General features: G+C 42.2%; 1 protein-coding gene across 3 annotated transcripts in view; it reads left to right on the forward strand.

Moving 5' to 3' along the window:
* Positions 1–25,275, forward strand: part of agmo (alkylglycerol monooxygenase) — a 479,661-nt gene that overhangs the window by 359,983 nt on the left and 94,403 nt on the right. For all 3 annotated transcript variants that reach the window (XM_068009453.1, XM_068009461.1, XM_068009444.1), the window contains 2 exons: positions 7,238–7,320; positions 9,235–9,328. In XM_068009453.1, the coding sequence (XP_067865554.1) occupies positions 7,238–7,320; positions 9,235–9,328 (177 nt within the window). The remainder of the gene's footprint in view (positions 1–7,237; positions 7,321–9,234; positions 9,329–25,275) is intronic.

The following is a 25,275-nucleotide window of genomic DNA, read 5'->3' on the forward strand; positions in this document are numbered from 1 at the left end:
TCCCTCTTCAAAGTCCTTGAACATGTTGCCTCCAAAATCTGTGCCCATTATTCCCTCCATGTTTGAATCCCTCCAATCAGGTTTCCGCCATTGTCACAGTACCAAAACGGCTCATATCAAAATTTCAAATGACATCCTATGTGAATGTGTCAAAGGTAAATTAGCTCTCCTATTGCTTCTTGAGCTGTCTGCAGCTACAGTTTTGACACCATCCTGCTCCAACACCTCTCCACTGTCATACAGCTGGGTGGGGCTACACTTGCCTGGTTCCATTCTTACCTATCTAACCATAACTAAGAAATCACCTACAATGGCTTCTCTTCCTGCTCCCACCCATTAGCTCCTGGCCCCCTCCTATTTCCCATCTACGTGCCGTCCCTTAGTGACATAATCTGAAAACACAGTGTCGGTTTCCATATGTACGAATTTCCAACTCTACCTCACCTCCTCTCTCAACTCCTCCAAAGCTTTTAAATTATCAGATTGTTTGTCTGACATCTAGTACTGGGTGAGCAGTAATTTCCTCCAATTAAATATTCCATTGTCTCCGGTCCCTGCCACAAACTCTGTTCCTCTGTTCCCTAGCCACCGACTCCATCCCTCTCCCTGGCAACTGAGGCTGAACCAAACTGTTCACAACCTTGGCATCATACTAGAGCCTGAGATGATTCACACTATCATAAAGACCACCTATTTCCACCTCTGTAACATTGCCCCTGCCTCCGCTCATCTGCTAGTGAAGCCCTCATTCATGTCTTCGTTACCTCGAGACTTGACTATTCCAATGCACTCCTGGCTGGCCACTACGTTCTGCCCTCCGGAAACTAGAGGTCATCCAAAACTCTGCTGCCCTTGTCCTAACTTGCACCAAGTTCCATCTGTGCTTGCTGGCCTACTTGGCTCCTGGTTAGGCAATGCCTCGATTTTAAAATTTTCATCCTTGTTTTCAAATCCCTGCATGACCTCACCCCTCCCTATCTCTGTAATCTCCTCCAGCCGCACAAACCTCCAAGACGTCTGTGCTCCTCTAATTCTGGCCTCTTGAGCACCCCGATTTTAATTTTTTTTCTTCCCAAAAATATACATTATTCATCAAATTTGTAGAAGTACATTACATAACAGTTCAACTGTGGCATTACCTGGAGTGCAATACAGATCAGTTTCTTTCAATTAAGTACATGAGAGGCCTCACGACACTTGCCATTATAGATTATATTTAGGAACATAGGAAGATAGGAACAGGAGTAGGCCATTCAGCCCATCGAGCCTGTCCCGCCAATCAACGAGATCATGGCTAATCCGCGGCCTAACTCCATATACCTGCCTTTGGCCCATATCCCTTAATATCTTTGCTGAACAAAAATCTAGCTATCTCAGATTTAAAATTAACAACTGTTCTAGCTTCAACTGCTGTTTGTGGGAGAGAGTTCCAAACCTTTACCTCCCTTTGCATGAAGAAGTGCTTCCTAACATCTCTCCTGAACGGTCTGGTCCTAATTTTTAGACTATGCCCCTGAGTTTTAGAATCTCCAACCAGTGGAAATAGTTTATCTTTATCTAGCCTGTCTTTTCCTGTTAATATCTTGAAGACTTCGATCAGATCACCCCTTAACCTTCTAAATTCTAGCGAAAACGGGCCTGATTTGTGTAATCTCTTCTCGTAACTTAACCCCTGTAGTCCAGGTATCATTCTTGTAAACCTACGTTGCACTCCCTTCAAGGCCAATATATCCTTCCTAAGGCGTGGTGCCCAGAACTGCTCACAGTACTCCAAGTGGGGTTTAACCAGGGTTTTATACAGCTGCAGCATGACCTCTGTGTCTTTATACATCAGTCCTCTTGGGCGGCACAGTGGCGTAGTGGTTAGCACCACAGCCTCACAGCTCCAGCGACCCAGGTTCAATTCTGGGCACTGCCTGTGTGGAGTTTGCAAGTTCTTCCTGTATCTGCGTGGGTTTTCGCTGGGTGCTCCGGTTTCCTCCCACAGCCAAAGACTTGCAGGTTGGTAGGTAAATTGGCCATTATAAATTGCCCCTAGTATAGGTAGGTGGTAGGGAAATATAGGGACAGGTGGGGATGTGGTAGGAATATGGGATTAGTGTAGGATTAGTATAAATGGGTGGTTGATGGTCGGCAAGACTCGGTGGGCCGAAGGGCCTGTTTCAGTGCTGTATCTCTAAATAAAATATAAAGGCTCGCATTTCATTTGCCTTTTTGATTATTTTCTGCACTTGCTCATGGCATTTTAAAGATCTTTGCACTTGAACCCCCAAGCCTCTTTGGACATCCACTGTACTTAACCTCTTCCCATTTAGAAAGTACCCTGCTCTATCTTTTTTGGTCCAAAATGGATAATCTCACACTTGCCAGCATTGAAATCCATCTGCCACAGTTTTGCCCACTCACCTAGTCTGTCAATATCTCTTTGCAATTTTATGCTATCATCTAGACTGTCTACAATGCCGCCTAACTTTGTATCATCAGCAAATCTGGATATATGACTTACTATGCCATCATCCAAGTCGTTAATGAATAATGTGAATAATTGAGGCCCCAACACAGATCCCTGTGGGACACCACTAGTCACATCCTGCCAATCAGAGTACTTACCCATTATCACCACTCTCTGTCACCTACCACTCAACCAACTTCCTAACCATGTCAATAATTTGCCCTCAACTCCATGGGCTTCTGCCTTAGTTAACAGTCTCTTATGTGAGACTTTATCAAATGCCTTCTGGAAGTCCATATAAATAACATCCATAGACATTCCCCTGTCCACTACCTTAGTCACCTCTTCAAAAAATTCAAAGAGATTTGTCAGGCATGACCTTCCCGTCATGAATCCATGCTGGCTGTCCCTGATTAACTGTAATTTTTCTAGGTGTTCAGTCACCCTATCCTTGATTATAGACTCCAGCAACTTGCCCACCACAGATGTCAGGCTCACTGGTCTGTAATTTCCTTGGTTCCCCCTTTCACCCTTCTTAAAAAGTGGAGTGACATGTGCAACTTTCCAATCCAGAGGGACCACTCCTGAAATATATATATACATTTCATGTCAAACGTCCTCTGGAGCATACAAGCCGAGGGGTTTTACGCATTTTCCAGCCCCTCATTATATAATGGTGGGAGGGCCTTAGATGGTGACCTTTCCCCAGGGAGCTTTTCCGGTGGCTGCTCCAAGCTTTAGTGTGTCCCTCAGCACCTAGTCCTGGACCTCAGTATGTGCCAGTCTACAACACTCAGCCAGTATCCACAATTTTAATTGCTGTATCATTGGTGGCCGTGTCTACAGCTGCCAAGGCCTTAAACCTTGGAATTCCTTCTGTAAACCTCTCCCCCTCTCTACCTCTGTTTCCTCCAAGATACTCCTTAAAACCTACCTCTTTGGCCAAGCAGTGTCTAGAGAGTAACTGATGCGATGCTGCCCATTTTACATTACTGCCCAAGAAAAAGTTCCACCCCAGCCTTTATAACACACATCCAAGGGGTGAGGTGAGGAAAATGGTTTTATTGGTAAATGGCTAATCACTACAGGGAAGAAGTCAGTGTCTTGGCCCTCCACCTTTGCTCGGACACAAAGGGATATATTAGCAGACAGATTTTGAGTAGTGGTCTCTCAGACACAGTTCATGGCCTGGTGCTGGAAACTATAAAATGCTGGAGGGCAGTTTTTGCATTTATAACTAGTCTGAAAGAAAGGTAATACAAAAAAAAGAAATAAGTCAGCTCACAAAAGGGACAGAGTGTTCACTATTTTTTAATAAGTTTTCAAGTAGAGAATTGAAATTGAGCTAAGCCAGTGGAATTTGCTTTGTCTATTACTTTGTGATATCCAGCCTTATTTTGCCCAAATGAGCAGAGAGGGTGAACAGCCAGTGGTCACTGGTCCATATGGGTATCAACAACATAAGTAGAAAGAGGGATGAAGTCCTGGAGACAGTTTATAGGGAACTAGGAAAGAAACTAGCAAGCAGGACCTCAAAAGTAGTAATCTCCAGATTACTCCTGGTACCAAGCACGAGTGGTGTAGAAATAGGATAGAGCAGATGAATGTGTGGCTGAGAGATTGTGCAGGAGGGAGGGTTTTAGATTCCCGTCACATTGGAACCAGGTCTGGGGGAGATGGGACCTATAGCAGCCGATGGATTGCACCTCCACAGAGCTGGGACCAATGTCCTTGCGGGGTGGTTTGCTAGTGCTATTGAGGAAGATTTAAACTAAGTTGGCGGGGGATGGGAACAAGGATGTAACATTAGGAAAAATAAGGTGCACAAATAATTGGGAGCGATGATATCACTAGAGTAAGAAATAGTAAGGTGGTAGGTGAGGTCAAAGTAAAAGGGAGTGCAATAAGATGTAAATTAGGTCTAAAGTGCATGTATGTGAACACATGGAGTGTGGTAAATGAGGTTGGTGAGCTCCAGCTGCAGCTAACCACGTGGGAATATGATGTGGGTGATAATGGAAACGTGGCTCCAAAAAGGGCAGGACTGGGTACTGAATATTCCTGGATACAAGGTATTCAGGAAGGACAGGAAAGAAAAGGAAGGAGGAGGGGTGGTAGTATTGATTAAGGAGAATGTTACAGTGCTCAAGAAAGAGAGGATATCCTAGAGGGGTCAAGGATAGAATCTATCTGGTTAGAGCTAAGAAACAATAGAGGTACCATTATACTATGAGGTGTATTCTATGGCCAAGTTTGTTGACAAGACAACCTCCAGATTACGGACAACACACACATGCGCAAATGCAGTATCACTGACTGAAATGTCACTGTCAGCTGCCTGTAATAAAGATGGAGCTGCTCAATTTTTACACAGAGACACAAATAACGCACTCTGACATACCTGACTCTCACTCACCACGAATGCACCTACTACCATTTTAACCACAGGCAGCTCTGGAGAGGCGGGTCCATAATTATAATGTATTAATAAGGCTCCTTTCCTGAGATTTTGGCAGCATTTAAATTTGACTGGCCAGCTGGGTTTCCCAGGGCTCAGTATGCACAGCAGCTAAATGGAGGTGGGAGCAGCTGATCCAGCAGGAAGGTGCTTTTTAGAGCACTATTTGTGGGCTATGAGAAGTAGGATTGCTTCCCTTGGCCCCTTAAGCAAATCATCTAGCCCGATCATTTGACCACCCCCCACCCCACCAACCTTACGATCTCTCCTGATTCCCCCCTCCCTCCAGAAGGCATTTGATAAGGTGCCAAATCATAGGTTATTGCAGAAAATAAAAGCTCATGGTGTAGGGGTAACATATTGACCTGGATAGAAGATTGGCTCGCTAACAGGAAACAGAGAGCAGCCATAAATGGGTCATTTTCTGGTTGGCAAGATGTAACGAGTGGTGTGCCACAGGGATCTGTGCTGGGGCCTCAACCTTTTACAATTTATATAAATGACTGGATGAAGGGACCGAAGGTATGGTTGCTAAATTTGCAGATGACACAAAAGATATGTAGGAAAGTTAAGTTGTGAAGAGGACATAAGCAGGCTACAAAGGGATATAGATTGGTTAATTGAGTGGGCAAAGATCTGGCAAATGGTGTATAATGTGGGAAAAATGTGAAATTGTCCATTTTGGCAGGAAGAATACAAAAGAAGTATATTATCTAAATGGTGAAAGATTGCAGAGCTCTGAGATGCAGAGGATCTGGGTGTCATAGTGCATGAATTGCAAAAGGTTAATACGCAGGTTCAGCAAGTACTTAGGAAAGCTCATTGAATGTTATTGTTTATTGCAAGGGGAATTGAATAGAAAAGTAGGGAGGTTATGCTTCAGTTATACAGGGCATTGGTGAGATCACATCTGTTGTACTATGTACAGTATTGGTCTCCTTATTTAAGGAAGAACTTAAATGCATTGGAAGGAGTTTAGAGAAGGTTTACTAAACAAATATCTGGAATGGGCGGGTTGTCTTATGAGGAAAGGTTGGACAGGCTAGGCTTGTATCTGCTGGACTTTGGAAGAGTAAGAGGCGACTTGATTGAAAAATATAAGATCCTGAGGGGTCTTGACCGGGTGGATGTGGAAAGGATGTTTCATCTAGTGGGAGAATCTAGAACTAGGCATCACTATTTAAAAATAAGGGGTCACCCATTTAAGACAGAGATGAGGAGAAATTATTTCTCTCAGAGGTTTGTGAGTCTTTGGAACTCTCTTCCTGAAAAGGCCGTGGAAGCGGAGTCTTTGAATATTTTTAAGGCAGAGGTAGATAGATTCTTGATTAGCAAGGGGGTGAAAGGTTATTGGGGGTAGGCGGGAATGTGGAGTTGAGGTTACAATCAGATCAGCCATGACCTTGTTGAGTGGTGGAGCAGTTTCGAGCAGCTGAGTGGCCTACTCCTGCTCCTAATTCGTATGTTCATAAATTCATATGTTTGTATGTTTGCCAGTCTGACTCTTCCCCGACTCTAGGCTGACAATTCAGTAGAGTACTGAAGGAGTGCTGCGTTGTCAGTGGTGCCATTTTCCAGATGGAACTTTAAACCAATGCATTGCCTGTCTGATTAGGTGGATGTAAAACGTTCTTTTCAAAGAAAAGTAGGGAGTTCTCCCAGTGTCCCATCCAACATCACTAACAATCAGATTAGTCATTCTTCTCATTTCTTTTTGTGAGACATTGCTCTGTGCAATTTGATTGTTGTATTTGTCTACATAACATCAATGCTTTGCAGTGCTCTGAGGATATGATAACATGCAACATTAATGTTAGTCCTTTCTTTTCTATTCCTTTGGTCAGCAGCTTCCCGCTCCTACACTGCCACATTAGGATATTTAGTTTAGCGTCTTCATGGTTCAGTGAGCAATATTCAGTATCTTTAGTTCACCACCACCTTCTCAAGGGCAATTAGGAATGGGCAATAAATGCTGTCCTAGCCAGCGATGTCCACATCCCATGAACGAATAAAAAAATTTTTTAAAAGCATAATGAAAATGAATTAAAATGGCTCTACTTACCATAGAAAACAAAGTAATGTTTGCATATTCGATGGATCGGATTGTCCGATAAAATAACATGTTATAATTTAGCTTAAATGTTCCAGATGGATGTCACGATGTTATGGCCTGAAGATGTACTCTGTATCTGCTAAATAAATGTATAATTTCGGATCCACCTTGTTTCCAAATCTGTTTAAATCCTTTAATCTAATAATCTCAAACCTCAGTTGTTCAGAGTAAGTTTTGTTTTGCAAAATAATTTGTTTTTTGCTTGGTTAAACAGACTCTATCAGAAATAACGATCCTCTTAGGAATTGGGTATTTAATGCTGACGTTGACTTCTGTTGGATTGATGATGGAGAACAGGTAAGAATTTTTTTATGTCACTAAAATACTTGGTTCTCTTTCTTTTTGTCCGTCTCCATTTATTCCCTTAATTCATCATTTTCTTTCTGTTTATCACTTTATTGCTCATTTCCAATATATAAGTTGATTTTCATCTCCGTTGCTCTCTGAAAGCAGTTGCAGAGGAGATGTAGCTTTGCACTAAATTAGGTGGAAATCAATTATGCTTAATTTCCAGCTATTTTTAGCTCTGCACAAGTTCCGAGTTGGATCTGAGGTTGAGTATACAGCCTTATTCCAAAGGTGGTAGGAACTTCAATAAAGTACTGCATTGAAGTGTCCATCTAGGTTACGTGTTCAAATCTCTAGCGTGTGCCTTGAACCCATGACCTTCTGACTCAAAGGGAAGAGTATTAACACTGAACCAAGGCTAACAACTAAGGAAGAGAAAGAACCACGAAAGGATGCCAGACAGGCAGGACGTCCAAGATTTGCTCCACGCTTTTTAACTAATACCTGCATAATTGATCTACAGACAGTTGTGAAATCGGCTCACATTTGCATGCTACTAGTGAAGGCTCCACTTTCCAAAGACATGTATGAATTCCTGACTAGCCATTATCATGCCTGGTTTAGAAGCACTCTCATAACGCATGTCATGCATTATGCAATACTGCATGAAAGAAGGCCTGCCATGATGAATAAGAGCCAGTATTGCCTGATAGACTGTACCTCCCAAGATGCCAACAATCATTTCTACAAGCCCTGATACATTGACCTGGCACAGGTCCTGTTAAGTGGTCTGCTCAGGATCTGGTTCAACAAAAAGGAGAACTGTGCCATCTTCTGCGAGGGTTGTAAGGACAACTGCAGCTACAGTGGAGTATAGGGCTGACAGATGCAGGGACAGTGACAGTCAGCTGTAACATGAAACTGGGCTGCATCTCCCGATGGAATGTGACCCATGGGGTTGACTCTGTGAAGCAAGCACCTCCTTGACTTCAGTAACCATAAAATGCAAAGCTGTGTTGTTCTGTCTGGTCTGCAGACTTATCCCTGCACATGGGTTCTCTTTCTCTTTTTGTCTGTCAGTTCTTAATTCCTTGATCATTCTTCTTTTGGGCCTCCTTATCTCGAGAGACAATGGATACACGCCTGGAGGTGGTCAGTGGTTTGTGAAGCAGCGCCTGGAGTGGCTATAAAGGCCAATTCTGGAGTGACAGGCTCTTCCACAGGTGCTGCAGAGAAATTTGTTTGTTGGGGCTGTTGCACAGTTGGCTCTCCCCTTGCGCCTCTGTCTTTTTTCCTGCCAACTACTAAGTCTCTTCGACTCGCCACAATTTAGCCCTGTCTTTATGGCTGCCCGCCAGCTCTGGCGAATGCTGGCAACTGACTCCCACGACTTGGGAGTCTGTCAGTTCTTAATTCCTTGATCATTAAACCTGGGCAAAGATAGCTATTGAGTTGAAACGCCATTTGAGACACTCCATAGACGTTTTGAATTTGTATTGCTTTATTGTGATGTACTTCTTTAATTGATTTCATTCCTTTCAAATTTCACTGACACAATTTCCTCTCCTGTAACTACTGCCCTTCATAGACATCTGAGTTAGCACCTTGTGATTAATTATGCAAATGACCTCAGACAATTGCAGTAAGTGCAATTAACACTTGACCTTTCAGTTGTAATTTGTACTAGTTTTAACCATTTAGAAATGACTTAGACCTGTTATTGAAATTGCCTCATTGCATCAGTCTTCCATTATTTTTCTCAGTCTTGCATGCTTTGCATCCTTTTCTATTTCTAATATTAGATCATTTTTACACTTTAATTTTTCTCCATTACAAGTAAAAATGTTTGTTTCTGTTCATGTTTGCAGTTCAGTTTTCTTAATGTTCATTAATAGTTAAGTGTGTTGTTTCCAATGTTAATAGATCAGGAGTAGCTATTCTGGAAACCATCCGATGCTGTGTTTTCCTTTTTCTTGAACTGGGTTCCTTGACTGGTCCTTTAAAACTAGTGACTGAAGTAAGTGATTTTTTTTCATTTAACTGAGTACAATAATGGAAAAAAATGTTAAAATGTATCTGTAGCAAAATTTGTAAAAATGGCTCAGAATAGTGTATATGATTAAAGCATTACTGCTGAAATTATTTCACGCAGGTTCTTACTGTTGAGTGGTATAGTTTACAATACGTCATTGTAGAAAGGATATAAAAGCAATGGAAAAGGTGCAGTGCATCTTCACCAGGCGATTACAAAAGACAGAGGGCTGGATTTTTCTCAGTAACGGGCTTGGCACTGAAATTTCACCAAACTGTACTTCTGCGTGTCAGTGTAACTTTGCCAAGAATGAGCCGAATTTTCCTCCGTGTAACCTCAGTACATATTCATGGTGGACTCTTGGCGCTATTAATACCATTCATTGGCAGACTGCCTTTGAGGAGAGGGAGGAAAATCCAGCTGCAGCTGAAAGGGTCAAAGCAGCCAATTTGTGCCACTAACAAAGTGGCTTACTGCAATACCTGAAGCTGGTGTTTCTTCAGAGCACTGAGTCCGCAAGGAACCTTTATTAGATCAATGGGGAGGCAAGATGGTCAGATTTGTTGTAATTGACATGCTTCAGTTTGTAATGGACACAATGATAGGCAGGGAAATGTATGTGCTAGAGAGTAGAAGAATAGCCTTGATAGTTGAAGAGAGCTCAAAATCAGTTAAGTGAATGATCTGAATTTATTGTCAAAGGGGAACCTGGATGGTGGGAGCCATTTGGCAGCAGGTTCAGGTCTTAGTCAGCTGAGGGTTTCCTTTGAGTTGTACTGACATCTGTCACAATTGATTCATGATGATATCACTGCCTTATGAAGCATTGGTGAGCGGTCCAATGTCTCTTTTATGCGGTTGCCTGGGATGACTAAGAAAACCAGGCTCAATGAATTTAGCAGTAGCTCAAATATACCTGCAGATTGGGTGGAGTTTGTCTTACTGCTAAATTTGTCTGTACGGATTTTATGCTTAAATAAAAATGGGTGCAATGCATACCAGTTTTTACCTCTATTTCGTCTGCGTGGTATGCCAATAACAAAGAATCATTAATTTAAATTTGTCAGTAAGAAATAGAGAAGAGAGATTAGGAGAAATTACTTTTCACATGTGTTGGAATATTTTGCCATGTGGAATGGTTCCTTTAAAGGACAGTTGCATAAATATTTGAAACTGCAAGAAACAAGGTTATAGGAAGAGAGAGTGGGGCAGATTCAGATTGCTCTCTCAAAAAGCTGACACAGACATGATGCGCTAACTGGCCTCCTTGTGTGCTGCAAACTGCTATGGTTCCATGTCCAGAAATATGGGTTGAAAATGCAAAAAGATGTTCGTACTGGACAAATTAATATGCTTGTATGAAGCACCTCTGTTCACTAACTTAAAGGAGACATTAGCATGTTTAAAATAGACAGGTCAATGCCCTTGTTAAGATAATGCACAGAGAAATGTCATACAAATTCATTCATTTATTTGTGAGTAATAACGTATAGCATGGTTGCAATCCTATACAGACTAGCATGACAGGTGATCCCAGAGTTTTAAAGGATTTTTAACTTATTAGGTGGAAAGTTTTACTTCGACCGCCAACAGTTAAATGAAACAACATGGATCTAGGATCTAGCATGTGGATGGTTTTGTGCACTTTAAAGGGTTTTGTGCCCAACAATGATTTCTGTTCTGGATTAATTTCAGAAAGAAAGAAGAAAATACAATTTAAAATTGATTGACTGCCACCACCAGTTAATGTGTTCCGTTTGCACAGCAAAACCTGAGGGCATGGGAATAAAATTTAAAAGTTTTACGAAAAGCTTGGCATTATGAGGATTCCCCCCGATCCTGTCCCATTACGTTCCCTAGCCAATAAATATGTGAAATAGGCTCTGAGTTAATGCTATGGAAACACCTTTTTTTAAAAAAAGGGCACAAGATTTATATCTGGTTTGGGATGGGATTGAGGGTTATAAGTACAAATAGATATGGTGAAATGCTTTGTGGAACATTGTTTTTTTTTGGCTTCTAATTTCTTGGTTTTGAGCTTTGTTGGATTTTATTCGGATGATCTCAAGTTCTGCTGAGACCCAGGTGGAACAAGTTGATCATGCCAAAGAAGGCAATCAGTCAGGGAACAGTGCACGAAGGCATAGGTACAGTGGGCTGAGTAGCCTCCTTCTGCGTTGTTTTTTTAATGTTATGGACTTTCTGGAGTTTCTTTTGGAAGGGAAAATGTGGTATAGGGGGACTTGTAGAATAAATGGGTTAGGTAGAGTCCAAAATAGAATGATTGTACGTAATCTGTGAAAAAAACAAATGGTAAATGTTCATGGTTAGCATTTGCCTGAAGAGTTTCATGGGTGGGAACTGTATAAAGCGATTTCAGCTGCTTGGATATCACAGGCTCACCCTTTTAAAGAAGGTGATGGTAGACCACCTTCTTGAACTACTGCAGTCTTTGTGTTAATAGTTCTTCCATAATAGTATTGGGGGAACGTTGGAGCATATTGGCCCAGCAACGATGAAGGAACAGTAATATATATCCAAGTCAGGATGGTGTGTGACTTGAAGAGAAACTTAGAGGCGATGATGCTCTCATGACATTGCTGCTCTTAATCTCCATTGTAAAGCTTCTGGGGGTGGAGGGGGAGGTGCTGTCAAAGTAAGCTTGGTGAGTTGCTGCAGTGTGTCCTATAGATCAGACATATACCAGCCACAATGTACTATTGATGGAAGAGGTAGATACTGACTTGAATAGTAGGAGTACCAAAAAAAAAAATGCTCTGTCTTTTTTGTTGTAGTGTTGAATGGTAAATATTCCATTGCACTCCTGACTTAAGCTTTGTAGATGGTGGAGCATCTTTGAGAGGTCAGGAGGTGAGTCACAGGTGAGGGTACCCAGCCAATGCAGCCACAGTCTGATTCAGCTTCCAGTCAATAACAACCTGCAAGATGGTAATGGAAGGGAATTCATTGGTGTCATTGAATATCAGTGGGACAATGCTGCGCATTTTCTTTTTTGAGATGGTGATTGCCTGGCCCTTGACAGCTCAAGCCTGGATGTTATCCAGGTTCTGCTGTAGTCTGATATAAACTGTTCTATTATTGAAGAAGTTGTGAGTGCAGCTGAGCACTGTAGAATTGTTGGAAAACAGCCCAACTCTGACCCATTAAGAGAGGGCGAGAAATTTGGTCCCGAAGCACTGCTGGAGCCAGCACTATAAAAGCTGAAAGCCATCTGAGTGAGGCGCACAACCCTTCATGCTAGGAAGTGGGCTCACCCAAGTTTGTCATACATTCACCCGAAGCTTCCCAGCTGGCCAGATGGTGATGGCAAACAGCTATTCTGGTTGATTTGATGCATGATTTACAAACTTGGACCAAGCAAGGCCACTCGACGTATTCACTTGTCACTTATCAAACAATATTTGTAAAGCTGCAAGAGGGACCCTCCTAGCGTTATTTAAAGAGACACGCACCCAACTTGTGCAGGTAAGGTGATTTAGACTAACTTATGCCAGTACTAAGTGTCTGGAAGTATTGTGAAGTGTTTTTGGAGGTGTTGTGGTGAGTTGCTAGATTCTGCTTTAGGTGACCTGTCCACACAAAGGCTGCAAAAGGTATGGGGTCAGCAGTTGCAGTGCCTCTGTGTCTGCAGCACAACAGGGAGATGGAGCAGAGGCTGTGGAGAGGGAAAGTTCTGTGTGATGCCCTTTGCCAAGTTGGAGCCGGATTCCTCCATGCTCCTAGACAGTGACAGCAGGCTGTCTGGCAGGCCAGCCAATACATCCAGTATCTCAGTGTGCATGCTCATCAGCGTTCTCCTGTATGCTGCCCCATCAAGGTCCTCATCTGAGTCTCCTGTAGCAGAACCCATGTGCGACCTCGCCCTCCGGTGAGCTGGCACATGAACTATCCTTTCTGCCTGGCCTGGCTGCAGCCCCTGAGTGCCCGGTGACTCAGCACTTGCAGACCAGTACACTATACTGCCCTATGAGGTACATGCAGTGCCAGTATCTGAGCTAGTGACTGCCAGTGTCAGATGAAGTAATCGGGCTTTTTAATCAGTGCTGTGGTGTTGCTTTCTTTCTTTCTTCTGTGACTGCTGCTGCTGGACAGGTGGTAATTCTTAAGTATCTGAAAGCAGAAAATCAGAAGGGGAAGTTGGGGGTGAGGGAAGGGGACGACTTGGAAAGCAGGAGGTCCCTGGTCACACCATCTGCAGCTTGTTTATCATGCCAGATAGCAGGATGGGGGGTGAGCTGGGTGTTGAAAAGGGGCATCAACAGGAGCATACCGTCATCTTCAATGTTCTGAGTGATGCCGGAAGCCACGGGCGCTGTTGCAGCTGGCTCCGTGACGTGGATCACTATCTCCTCCATAGGACTCAGAAGATGCAGGCGTTCTTGTCCCCTGCTGGTTCTTCTCTAGTCCCAGGGGTTATGGGTTATCTTGTTCTGAAAGAGAGAGAGAAGAATACCAGTGATTGTGTTACTTTGGGTGATGTGCCACCACAGTTGAATAGCTGAAGGTATGTGGAAGCAATGGGAGCTGGGTGTGAGGTTGGCATCACTGGAATATGTGTAAGGGTGAGGTGGAGTATTTGAATTTTAGACGTGAATCCTACGGGACTGCTGATGGGTGAGTGATGGGGGGATGAAACCTGTCAAACTCTTCGGGCTGTATACACCAAAGAATGTTTGATATGGAATGTAAATGTATTTGTAAATATAACCTGTAAAGGCACATGAACTATCCTTTCTGCCTGGCCTGGCTGCAGCCCCTGAGTGCCCCTCTATCATTCTCTATCACTCTCTGACACTCTCTGACACACTCAGACACCCCGTGAACTGTATTGGAAGAAACTGTTCTGTATTGCACTTTATGTAATGTCAAATTTGAACTGTTATGTAATGTATTTTTACAAATTTTACGAATTAGGTTTTTTTTAAGAAAAAAAAATTGAGCAGCGTGAGGGGCTGGTTGTGCGGTGGATACAAGGTCCGTTGAAGATGCATTCACTGACCTTGATGACCTGTGGTAATTAAACGCCCTATGGTACTGACCCTTTAGACCAAGCTGATGGTTTATAAGGCCTATGATCTCAGCACCTTGCTGTGTGGTTCTGAAACATGGGCGACTTACAGGTACCAGGAAAAGACGTTGAATAATTTCCATCTTTGCTGTCTGTGGTGCATTTGGGTATATCCTGGCAGGACAAAATCACAAATATGGCAGTCCTCTCAAAGCAGAGCTCTCAAGTGTGTTGACCCTAATCAAACATAGGCAGATTTGGTGGATTGGACACATCCGCAGGATGGAAGACAGTCGCATACCCAAGGACTTTCTGTATGGTGAGGTAGCCAAGGCAAGACAACCAATGACACACAAAGCTCCGCTTCAAGGATGCTTACAAGCGTGACATGAAGGCCCTATCACACCTGGGAGTCACTAGTTGGCGAAAGAGAGAAATGGCAACACATCCTGTGGACTGGTGTACACTACCATGATGACCAGTTGCTATAGCAGCTTGGCAACTGGTGCCAACGTCAAAAAACAACAACTCACAGTGTCACCTGGCAGCTTTACGTACAGCACTTGTGGCAGAACCTGCCTCTCATGGATTGGCCTTCTCAGTCATCAGCAAAAGTGCACCAAGAGAAGACATCCCACCTAAATGAATTGTTTGCTGCATGTCCATCATCTTTCATAGAAGGAAGGATGCCAATCATGTGTGGCACTACTGCCAATTCCTTGGGCCCAGCTTCTTTGCATTCACCTCCCTGGCCACCTGCTCCCATTCCCTTTGGAGGTGGTCCTTGAGGGCCTTCTTTGAAAACACGACCTCTTTCCTCCTGTCCAACCACCTGAATAAAGGCGCTCTTTCTTCCCTAGTGCTCCATTTGTGCTGCTCCTACAGGCAGCCAGGATCAGTGTCGGTAGCCAGCAGCAGCTCCTTGCCACTAAATGCAACTCCCCTTTAAGAGGGCCAGACTGCCTTCAAGAGAAGCAGGCAGGCTGCATTACATGAGATCAGTGCATGCTACTCAGTCCCTGCTGAGCAGTGAGGCAGCCAGCAGCTCAAGTCCTGCTTGGACCAAACCTACAATCAGGTAAATGAGGAGGCAGCACCGCGTTTGCATGATGCCTACTTCAATGATAGTGGGCACGGGCAGGTCGTGAGCCATGACTCCTGCACCTGAAGATGGGCCGGACTGAATTTTTAATCCACATTATTTTTTAAAAAATTATGAATGATGATTATTAATAAGGCTTTAATTTAACTTTCATTTAGTTTCATTACATATCCATAAATGATTTAAGCATTTGTGTTTTATGGTTAATGAGGCAATGAATCCCCCAGAGTAAATTACAGTCTTATTACAATACCCAACATTTCATACCTCTACATTACGAGGCAGCTCTGTGCACTTACAATTTTAAATATTCTCTTGGATCATTAACTTTATATTGTAAAACAGACTTCAAGAAGTTGAAACTTATTATAGCAGCAGAACTCTAATGAATTACTCAAGTTTTTTTTAAATTTCTCTTACTTTGGAGATATATATGTTTCTTGTGATGGCCTAAACAGTAGTGTCCACTGGTGACCTTGGCTTCTGATTATCTTTTAACTTCCTCAACTGTGAAAATGACTTGAACTTTGAAGAAAAACAGAAAATACTGGAAACACTCAGCAGATCAGGCAGGCCCCAGCAGGCCTGCCCCACTTACCTGAACTCCAGGATAGAGGCCTGCTCAAGTTGGGAAAAAACCCGACTCGAACCTGACCAAACTACAGCAGGCCCGAGCTTGACCCGGCCCGAGTCCCTCCAATTTTGCCCCGTGCCTGACCCGACCTGACCATCCCTTTGCTTACCATCCTAACACCGAACCTGCAAGAAGTTGCAGCGCATGCGTGATGATGTCATAGTGATGTCACTCACTCACTGCATACTCAGTTTCGTCCCAGACTCCCAGCTCAGGTAAATTTTTTATTTCAATACTTACCAGCAGAGCATTTGCCATGTGTGTTCGGCCTGACTCAGCCCGACCCGACCCGGCCCGACCCGACCCGAGCCCGAAAGCTGTACCCTGATGATGGGCCCGACGCACCCGGAACCAGACACATATCGTCGGGTCCCGTCGGATTCGGGTCGGGTAGCAGGCCTCTACTCCAGGCCTCCATTGTTGGCTGGGTGTGGGGACTGCTGCAGTCCCAGCAGTAGCCACCGTTCCCGGTGGCACTGCTGGGACTGAAGAGCTGCCAGACCTCTGATTGGCTGGCAGCTCTTGGAGGCGGGACAGGCAACTTATTTCCTGAGCCATGCAAAATTGCTTTGTGGCTTCCTGGGCCAGCGGAGACAGGCTTACCTTGACTTTGTAGCCAGTAGGCTGGGCCACTGCCTCTGCATTAAATCCCAGCCAGTGTTTTAGGTTGGTGACCTTTCCTCACAACCAGTATTACCTGTTTGTATTTCAGATTTACAGAATCCACAATATTTTGCTTTTGAACTGTCTTGCCAGGATATAACAGGTAGGGTACATGAATAAAGGAATAGCATTTATTAAAGTCCTATCACCTAATTGGTTAAAACGATAGCAATACAGAACAAATCTTAAAGCAAATTTTAGCTTCAGTATCACCACTGCAGTTTGTATCTTAGACCATGCAAACATGAAATAAAGTGAATTCTCTGCAGTGTCTATTGCTGTATCAAAGAAACATTAAAGAAAAGGCAAAACAGATGGAAATGTAGGTGTGGATTGAGCTGTTACTTTTCTAAGTTTAGGAAGAGGTAGCTCAGAGCAGTTGCCAAACTACTAAAACCAAATTGGATATTGGCTATGAAGAATATGAGCCACTAAATCACTATTTGGACCAGAAGCTGAACGAGGTTGTAAATTACACAATTTAGTGATTTTCCTATTCCATCACTGTTAGCTAAGGTTTTGGCCCAGCAAACAGCAGGGATACTTATAGGTAGTCATTTTGTTACTTTTAGTAAACAAAGTCTCCTACTTAACCAATAATGGCTGACAAAATGGGAATTTTTACCATGCCAAGAACTGTTTTGGCTTGAGGCTAAAATTATTGTAAGCATGGTTGAGAAACCCGATTTTTCCATGAATTGTGCTCAAACCATTGTGCTTCTTCATTTTTTAAATAAAGGAAATATATATACCAGATAAGAAAAAAACTAAAAATTACAGTTACACCAGTAAAGAAGACCGAAAATTCAATATGAGCATTGTTATTGTTAGTTTTACAATAATTTTCAGGCACTTAAATCTTTTGTGTTTCAGCAGTGATTTGATATTCACTTCAGATTTATGGAGAATAGATATTTGATTGTAATCTTCCAGGATGATACCTCGTGCATTTTAATCAATGGTGATTAATTTATTTATCATCCTCATCAACCATCATGGAAAACAAGAACTAGGCCTGTATATTAAGGACAATGAACTTCATTTGCAAAGAATGTGCAACACATTCAAGATTCATATTTGAGTTCCTCAAAAAGTTCATTAGCATTATTTTCAAATCTCATCAGACCTTTTGGAAATGCTGTATACTTTTAGAGTCATAGAGTCATAGAGTTATACAGCACAGAAACAGGCCCTTCGGCCCACCTTGTCTGCACCTACCATCAAAAACCTATCTATTCTAATCCCATTTTCCAGCACTTGGCCCGTAGCCTTGTATGCTATGGTGTTTCAAGTGCTCATCTATATACTTCTGAAATGTTGTGAGGGTTCCTGCCTCTACCACCCCCTGTGTTCCAGATGCCAACCACCTTCTGGGGAAAAAAAATTTCCTCAAATCCCCTCTAAACCTCCTGCCCCTCATCTTAAATCTATGCCCCCTGGTTATTGACACCTCCACTAAGGGAAAAAGTTTCTTCCTGTCTACCCTATCTATGCTCCTCATAATTTTGTATACCTCCGCAGAGCCACATGCATGCAGTCGATGGCACCCTGCACCATCGGGAAGCCCGCTATCCTGATGAACGCACATGCCTTTTCGTCCTGGTCTTTCCTTCTCAGGGAGAAGAGGATAATGTCCCCTCTCCTTCTGTACATAATCCGTCACCTCCCTGATCTTCTATGTACTGCTAGCTGCAATACGTTGCTGATGTCGCCTGCTCCCGACTGCAAGGATCCCATTGCATAGAATGTAAGTATAATTGTGATCTTCACAGCCACTGCGAGGGCCATCCTCACCCTGTTTGGAGGCTCCAGGTTGTCATGACACAACGCCGTCACGACCTCCTTTGTGAAACGTAGCCGTCTGAGGCACTGCTCCTGGCTCATGGCAATGCTCCCGGAAAACCCTCTTATAGATTTTATTCTGTGAAATTAATGTTTCACAATACATACTCCATTAGTGTCCATTACTTACACCGCTGCCAATAAGAAGTAAAAGTCTCTCGAAAACTCATACTTTAGTTGATTTTAAACTGTGTATTGTTTTCCTTTTATTTTGGCACATTTTAACAATTTTTTCTTGTGATGCTTCTGCCAATCATAATTTCCACATTTTCTGAGGTTTTGATTTCAGACGTGGAACTACTGGAAGAAAAACAAAGAGGAATTCCAACTCCAATAATTGGAGTCTGTGTATTTCTAACATGAGATGTTTAACTGACCACATTCCTGCCTTAGAACCCAGTCTCCCTATCTGTTACCCACCTGATTTGGCTGTGGGAATGTCTGCTGGCTCTTGGTCTCACAGCAAGAATCAAGCAATGATTCTGAAAGCTGTCAAGCCAGTATGTTCCTGCCTCATGGGAATTAATTTTGACTTTAGCCAATAATTTAAAATCAGTGAAAGCAATTCAGCAACCCGCTTTACGTCTCTCCAGATTTTCTTTTCATTTGAAATCAATGGAAATAAAAATTGGGAAAGGTGTAAAAGAGGCTGCCAATTCGATATCACCGATTTTTTTACTATGGCTAAAAGTCAGAATTACCCACGTTATGAAAATGAAACTAAGAAACATCAGATTTTTGTTTCCCTATTTGTGATGCTGACAAAGGAATCATTTCTGTTGGCTCGAGGAGGTAGTGGTGGGCCTTCCCTTTGCAATGCTGCAGTCCTTGTCTTCCCATAATGGTGTTTGGTAGGGAATGATGAACAGCAGGATATATCTAAGTCATGATATGGAGAGAAATGTGGAGTTAATGGTGTTCGTATGATCTTGCTGCTCTTCTTTGTGATATAGGTCGCAGATCTAGAAGGTGCTGTTGAAATTATCTTGATTGCATTTGAGAGGATCAGTAGAGAAGTTTGCAGGGCAGGAGGTAGAGGTTTTGGAAGAGACATCTGCCATTAGAAGCAATGGGATGAGGGAGAGTGCCCAAGTGACAAAAATAAGGCAATAAAGAGCTACTAAGGTTATCTACAGTTGAAGCAGTGAGACTGGAAAGTGAAGAAAGCAATTCTGGAGGCATGAATGATCTAAGAAATTGTAGAAGAACAGAACTGGAGAAATGAAAGAGAAAAAAAAGCAAAGAAGTGAAGTAGACTCAGAAAAGGAAACTATGAAAGAGGAAACACCGAAAAGAGAGGGTAAACATCAGTGAAACAAAGGTTAGAAACGTCCAACGTTTCTAGGAGTTTTGACAGTTGGACATGAATTTGCGAGGGGAAAATGTCTGAACAACAGGAAAACTCTGAGCTGGATATGGGCATACTGGAAACAGAGGGCTCCAAGTCTGCAATAGTTTCAAAGCCAGCTGCACTGTGAATAACAGTATCATAATATCTGCCAGCTTACTTATCATTTCTATGGTTAGACTGCATTTTAAGCCCAGAGTAAAATGCTCATAAAATATGCTTACATTAATTGTAAACATGACACTTTTGTTTAACTTATGCAAGTTTGAGACTGCTGTAACTTGAGCAGGATTTCACTGAGGTATTCAATATTATAATCTGTAAAGGAGCATCGTAGAGTTTTGTGCAAATTTTTGGGCAGCTAATTCTGAACATTCTTCTGCCATGTTGTATAGTGTGGATATTCATTCTACTGCTGAAACAGATAGGTAAATTTGTACATTTTTGTTTCCTGGTGAGCTGATAGAATAGAATCTCTGCTTATGACTGCACTTTTGTATTATTAAAGTAGCTTTTGTTACTTCTGAAGACTGCTGGACCAGAATTTCAATAACACAGCTCTGTTGGCAGAAATGTAAGAAGAATGGGAAATACGTTTTGCTGACGTCCAGGAATGCCCACTCTGTCCCAAATTGGGGGAGTTGAGTCGTTAACAGTGTTGGAGTGGGTTTTGCACTTGTAAGGCTCTGTTGGGCCTGTCAAGTGGCGTACTGGGCAGGATTTCCTAAGGAAACCAGCAAACCCCCAAATTCACTCCATTGGCACTGGAGTGGATTGGAAGATTTGCTATTCAGCACTCCCCACCTCCCCCACTGCTGGGTCCCTCACTGGAATTTTTCAACCTCCTCACCTCTCGGTGGAATCCTGGCAGAACTGAATTTCACTCCACTTTACAGGCCTCATTCAAGAATTATGCCAGGTGATGTGCCCAGGCCCATAGTGGAATTTCTTGCAGTGACTCAGCAATATTAATTTCTGCACCACTTTCAGTACTGCAGTACCATGAATCATCTGAAATAGGACAGAGGTGCAGTTACTCATTTCGGCTTAATACTGTCCTTGAGAAAAACTGTTAATAATTCTTAGCAATGCCACTGCTCATGAAATTCACAAGACACTTTTGGTTCTCTTAGGGGTACACTTAACGCAGCAATTTAACATACAAAGCAATATCACTCTCAGTAGGAGGGATGCATATCCATAGTAAATTTATATAAATGTGGGAATGTGCTGCAGGGTGCACTACTCATAGAAGGGATTTACAACTACTAGATGTTTACATGTGCTGAAAAGTGATTGTTAGACCACACAAAATAGTGTTAGCTTTTATTTTAATTCCCAAGATTGCAAGGATTTGTTAATCTGGAGTTCTTTGCGCTGTGTGTGAGCTCTATCGCCTTGCATTACCTTACTCTGCAATATACAATTCCAGATGCTCAAACCAATTGACCGTAAAATTGCTTTTTATTTCTATCAATGTAACTAGCTGTTGCTCACAGCCACCTCCTGTAAAAAGTTGCTCATTATCAGCTTCCTCTCCTCCCCCTCCTTCAGAGAAAGAAAAACTTCTGGAACCAATTAGGAATGTCTGCTTTTAACTTAATAGACTGATGAGATTTACACGTGAGTGGGATTTTGGTTGGGAAGGCAAGCTCTTTATACTACATGGTAGGATTGCAATCATTGTACAATCATCTTCTATTAAAAGGGTAATGCGCATTCTTAAACCTTAGTCCTTTGTTTGAATTTAGGATGCATAAAGTAACAGTGTTCCAGCTTGTTTGGTGTTATTTTATTGTACTGTCACTTAGAGTATTGGATGTTATTACATTGAATGCACCAAACCAATTTCTATTAATTCTTTTTTAAGAATTCCCAGAGCAAGAAAATGGTAAAATCAATTCTCAAACAGTCATAAAATACCCTGTCTTACAATTTGTTTTTATATTCAGTAAGCCAGTTCCAATTTAGGAGAAGCAAGGGTATACAATTATGATAAAAGCAAAATACTGCGGATGCTGGAAATCTGAAATAAAAACAAGAAATGCTGGAACCACTCAACAGGTCTGGCAGCATCTGTGGAAAGAGAAGCAGAGTTAACGTTTCGTGTCAGTGACCCTTCTTCGGAACTAGCAAATATTAGAAATGTCAAAGGTTATAAGCAAGTGAGGCGGGGGGGGGGGGGGGGGGGGGCAAGAGATAACAAAGGAGGTGTAGATTGAACAAGGCCACATAGCTGACCAAAAGGTCATGGAGCAAAGGCAAACGATATGTTAATGGTGTGTTGAAAGACAAAGCTTTAGTACAAATAGGGCGTTAACGGACTGAAGGTAGAACAGCAGCAAGTCCAAACATGAAAAAAACAGTGGGTAAGCAAACTGAACAAACTAAGATGAAATGAAATAAACATGAAAAAAAAGTTGTAAAGAATGTAAAAAAGAAAAATAACTAAAAATAAAAGTAACATGGGGAGCCCGTCATGCTCTGAAAGCAATTATGATAGCTGCTTGATGATAGTAATAGCACTGTGGTAGCATCCAACATAGCAAACAGTAAGTGATCATCTAAACTTTCAGTTGTATTTTCTTCCTTCCATTGTCTAAAGTTAGTAAGTCAGCATGAGTATAAAGTCCACTTTACAAGCATGGCCAATTTACCATTAGCAGTGAATGAAAGAAAATATATGTTGTTTTTAAGGAGTTCAAACAGTGTAATACTTAATGTTATGATCCCCGTGGAGATCACAAAACAAAAGAGTCCAATCCACCATCTGACCCCAATTTGGAAGAAAAAATGATTTCACTTTTAGAAATTTTACTTTAACACGTAAACCAAAACCAACAAAAATTAAACATAACAGTTCAATCACATAATATAGCATATATATATAGATATATATAACTTAAAGATTAAATTTTAATTATCAGATGCAACAATCTCATGCGTGAAATGAGAACAGAAAGTGCCGGAAATACTCAGCAGGTCTGGCAACATCTGTGGAGAGAGAAACAGAGTTAATGTTCCAGGTCTGCGACCCTTCATCAGAAGAATCTCACGCGTCTTTAGGCAGTCCTCTCAGCAGAAATAGCACCAGTTATGGCCACAAAGTCCTTCAGATCTTTGAACTTTTCAAGCAGCTCTCCAGATCCCGTCTTCCAAGATGCAAATGCCAATTTCCATTTGACAGCAGTTCCTCTGCAATCTGAACTCTACCGATACCATCTCCACCAAAACTGCACACCCTTCTGGAACTTCCGTAGTTTTGCCCACAATAGTCTTGATGGTGTAGCTTCACCGGTGTTGCCTTAAGTAACTATTTAAGGCACCAGAAACACCGATAACAATCTGTATTTTCCGAGGGCCAGCTCCTAGAAAAGCAAGTTCCAATTACAGCAGCTTGTCTCTTTTTCTTTTCAACAACATCTTGCTGTTTGGTTTCCACACTGCAGTCTGTAATCTTGTAAAACTGAATTGTGAGCTCCAGTCAATGTCTCTGGTCACACCTCTGATCATATGACTGTTTGTTTTAACTGGTCCTAACCAGTTATGACATCCCCAGAACTCTGAAGCTTTCTGTTTCCATTTCCAGTAAAGGACTGTCTTAGAAAAAATACAAGCTTTGAATCCAAAGTCAGTGCACCGAGCAGTACATTCAACAGGTCAACTGTTCAGATAGAAGTCTGCATGCATGGACTCCATCAACTCCCCACACTACCACCACCCCATCCTCCCCCCTACCTTGAAAAAAAGAAAATTCTGCAACAGAAAATTTTCTTTTTAATATGCAGTAGGCTCTTAACATCTTAACCATTTTAACAAATAGCTCATTACATATGGTATAGGTAATCTTTTCATATTCCACAATTATATATTTACAAAATCATAGGGCTTAACCAATAACAAAATTATCAGGATTCAAACATTGTAAAATGTTCATATCCCAGAGCTTACCTTCATTCTTACACCCCTTCTTTAAACTCTGGACAGAGCACCAGCAATTACATTGTTTTTCCCTGCAATATGTACCATTTTTTAGGGTAAATGGCTGTAACATTAAATTGCAACGAAACAGCCTGAGTTTTTTTGTTCTGAACTTTTCCAGAAACACAAGTGGGTTGTGGTCTGTATTAACCAGTATTTACCCCTGACTATTGGTTACATATACCACAAACTGTTGTAGAGCCAGTACTAGACTTAAAGCTTCTTTCCTGATGGCTGAGCACTTTCTTTGATGTTTAAGCTTCCAAGGGAAGTAGCTAATGGGTTGTTCCATACCAGCATTATGATCTTGGAGCAGCACTGCCCCTATCCCTATGTCACTGGCATTGATAGCCACCTTGAATAGTTTATTAAAATCTGGGGCTGCAACAACTGGTTCCTTTATTACAATGGCCCTCAACTTCTTAGAATGACCCAGACTATGCGAACTTCACATTTTTCTTTCACAAATTCATCAGTGGGGTGACTGCTATGCTGAAATTAGGGGACAAATTTCCTGTAGAACTTACACATACCCAGAAATCGTAACACTTCTTTGTTTTGGGTACAGGAAAGTCTATCATTGTCTGAAACTTGGCCTCTCATGGCATCACTTGACCTTGGCCATGGCAAACTCTCTCTTTGCCAGCTTGATGACAAAGTTAGCCTTAGTCAGCCTGTCGAATAGAGCTCCTAAATGTCGGACATGATCACTCCACATGTCGCTGTCCACCAGAAGGTCATCAATGTACACAGCACAATTACTCAATTTGGCAATCACTTGGTTGGTTAATCTTTGAAATGTAGCCAGTGCACTTTTCATAGCAAATGGCATGACTTTACATTGGAACAGACCATCTGGTGTCACAAAACCAGAAATTTCTTTGGCTTGGTCAGATAAGGGAACTTGCCAATATCCTTTAAGCAAATCAATCTTGCTATCAAAGGCCGGGTTCCCCACCCTATCAATACAATCCTCGATCGGATAGGTGTCTGTCTTAGATATCACATTAATCTTTTGGTAATCTATGCAGAACCTTTGAGAACTGTCTGGTTTTGGTACCAAAATGACATGAGAACTCCAACTACTTGGACTGGGTTCAATAATATCATTACTTAACATATACTGAACTTCCTCCCTGACTTTGGCCAATTTTCTGGGATTGAGTCTGCAGGGGTTTTCTTAAACGGTTTAGCTTCCTCTACATTGACCTCATGAATAGCCAGAGAATTCGCACTTACAGGTTTATACTCCTTCAATAGGTTAGTTATGTTTTCCCGCTGGTAGTCATGTAGACGTTGTAGAACCTTATCCAGACCCTCGAGCAACTCTGTG

Source organism: Heterodontus francisci, chromosome 2 (assembly GCF_036365525.1).
Source record: "Heterodontus francisci isolate sHetFra1 chromosome 2, sHetFra1.hap1, whole genome shotgun sequence".
NCBI classification, from domain to species: Eukaryota; Metazoa; Chordata; class Chondrichthyes; order Heterodontiformes; family Heterodontidae; genus Heterodontus; species Heterodontus francisci.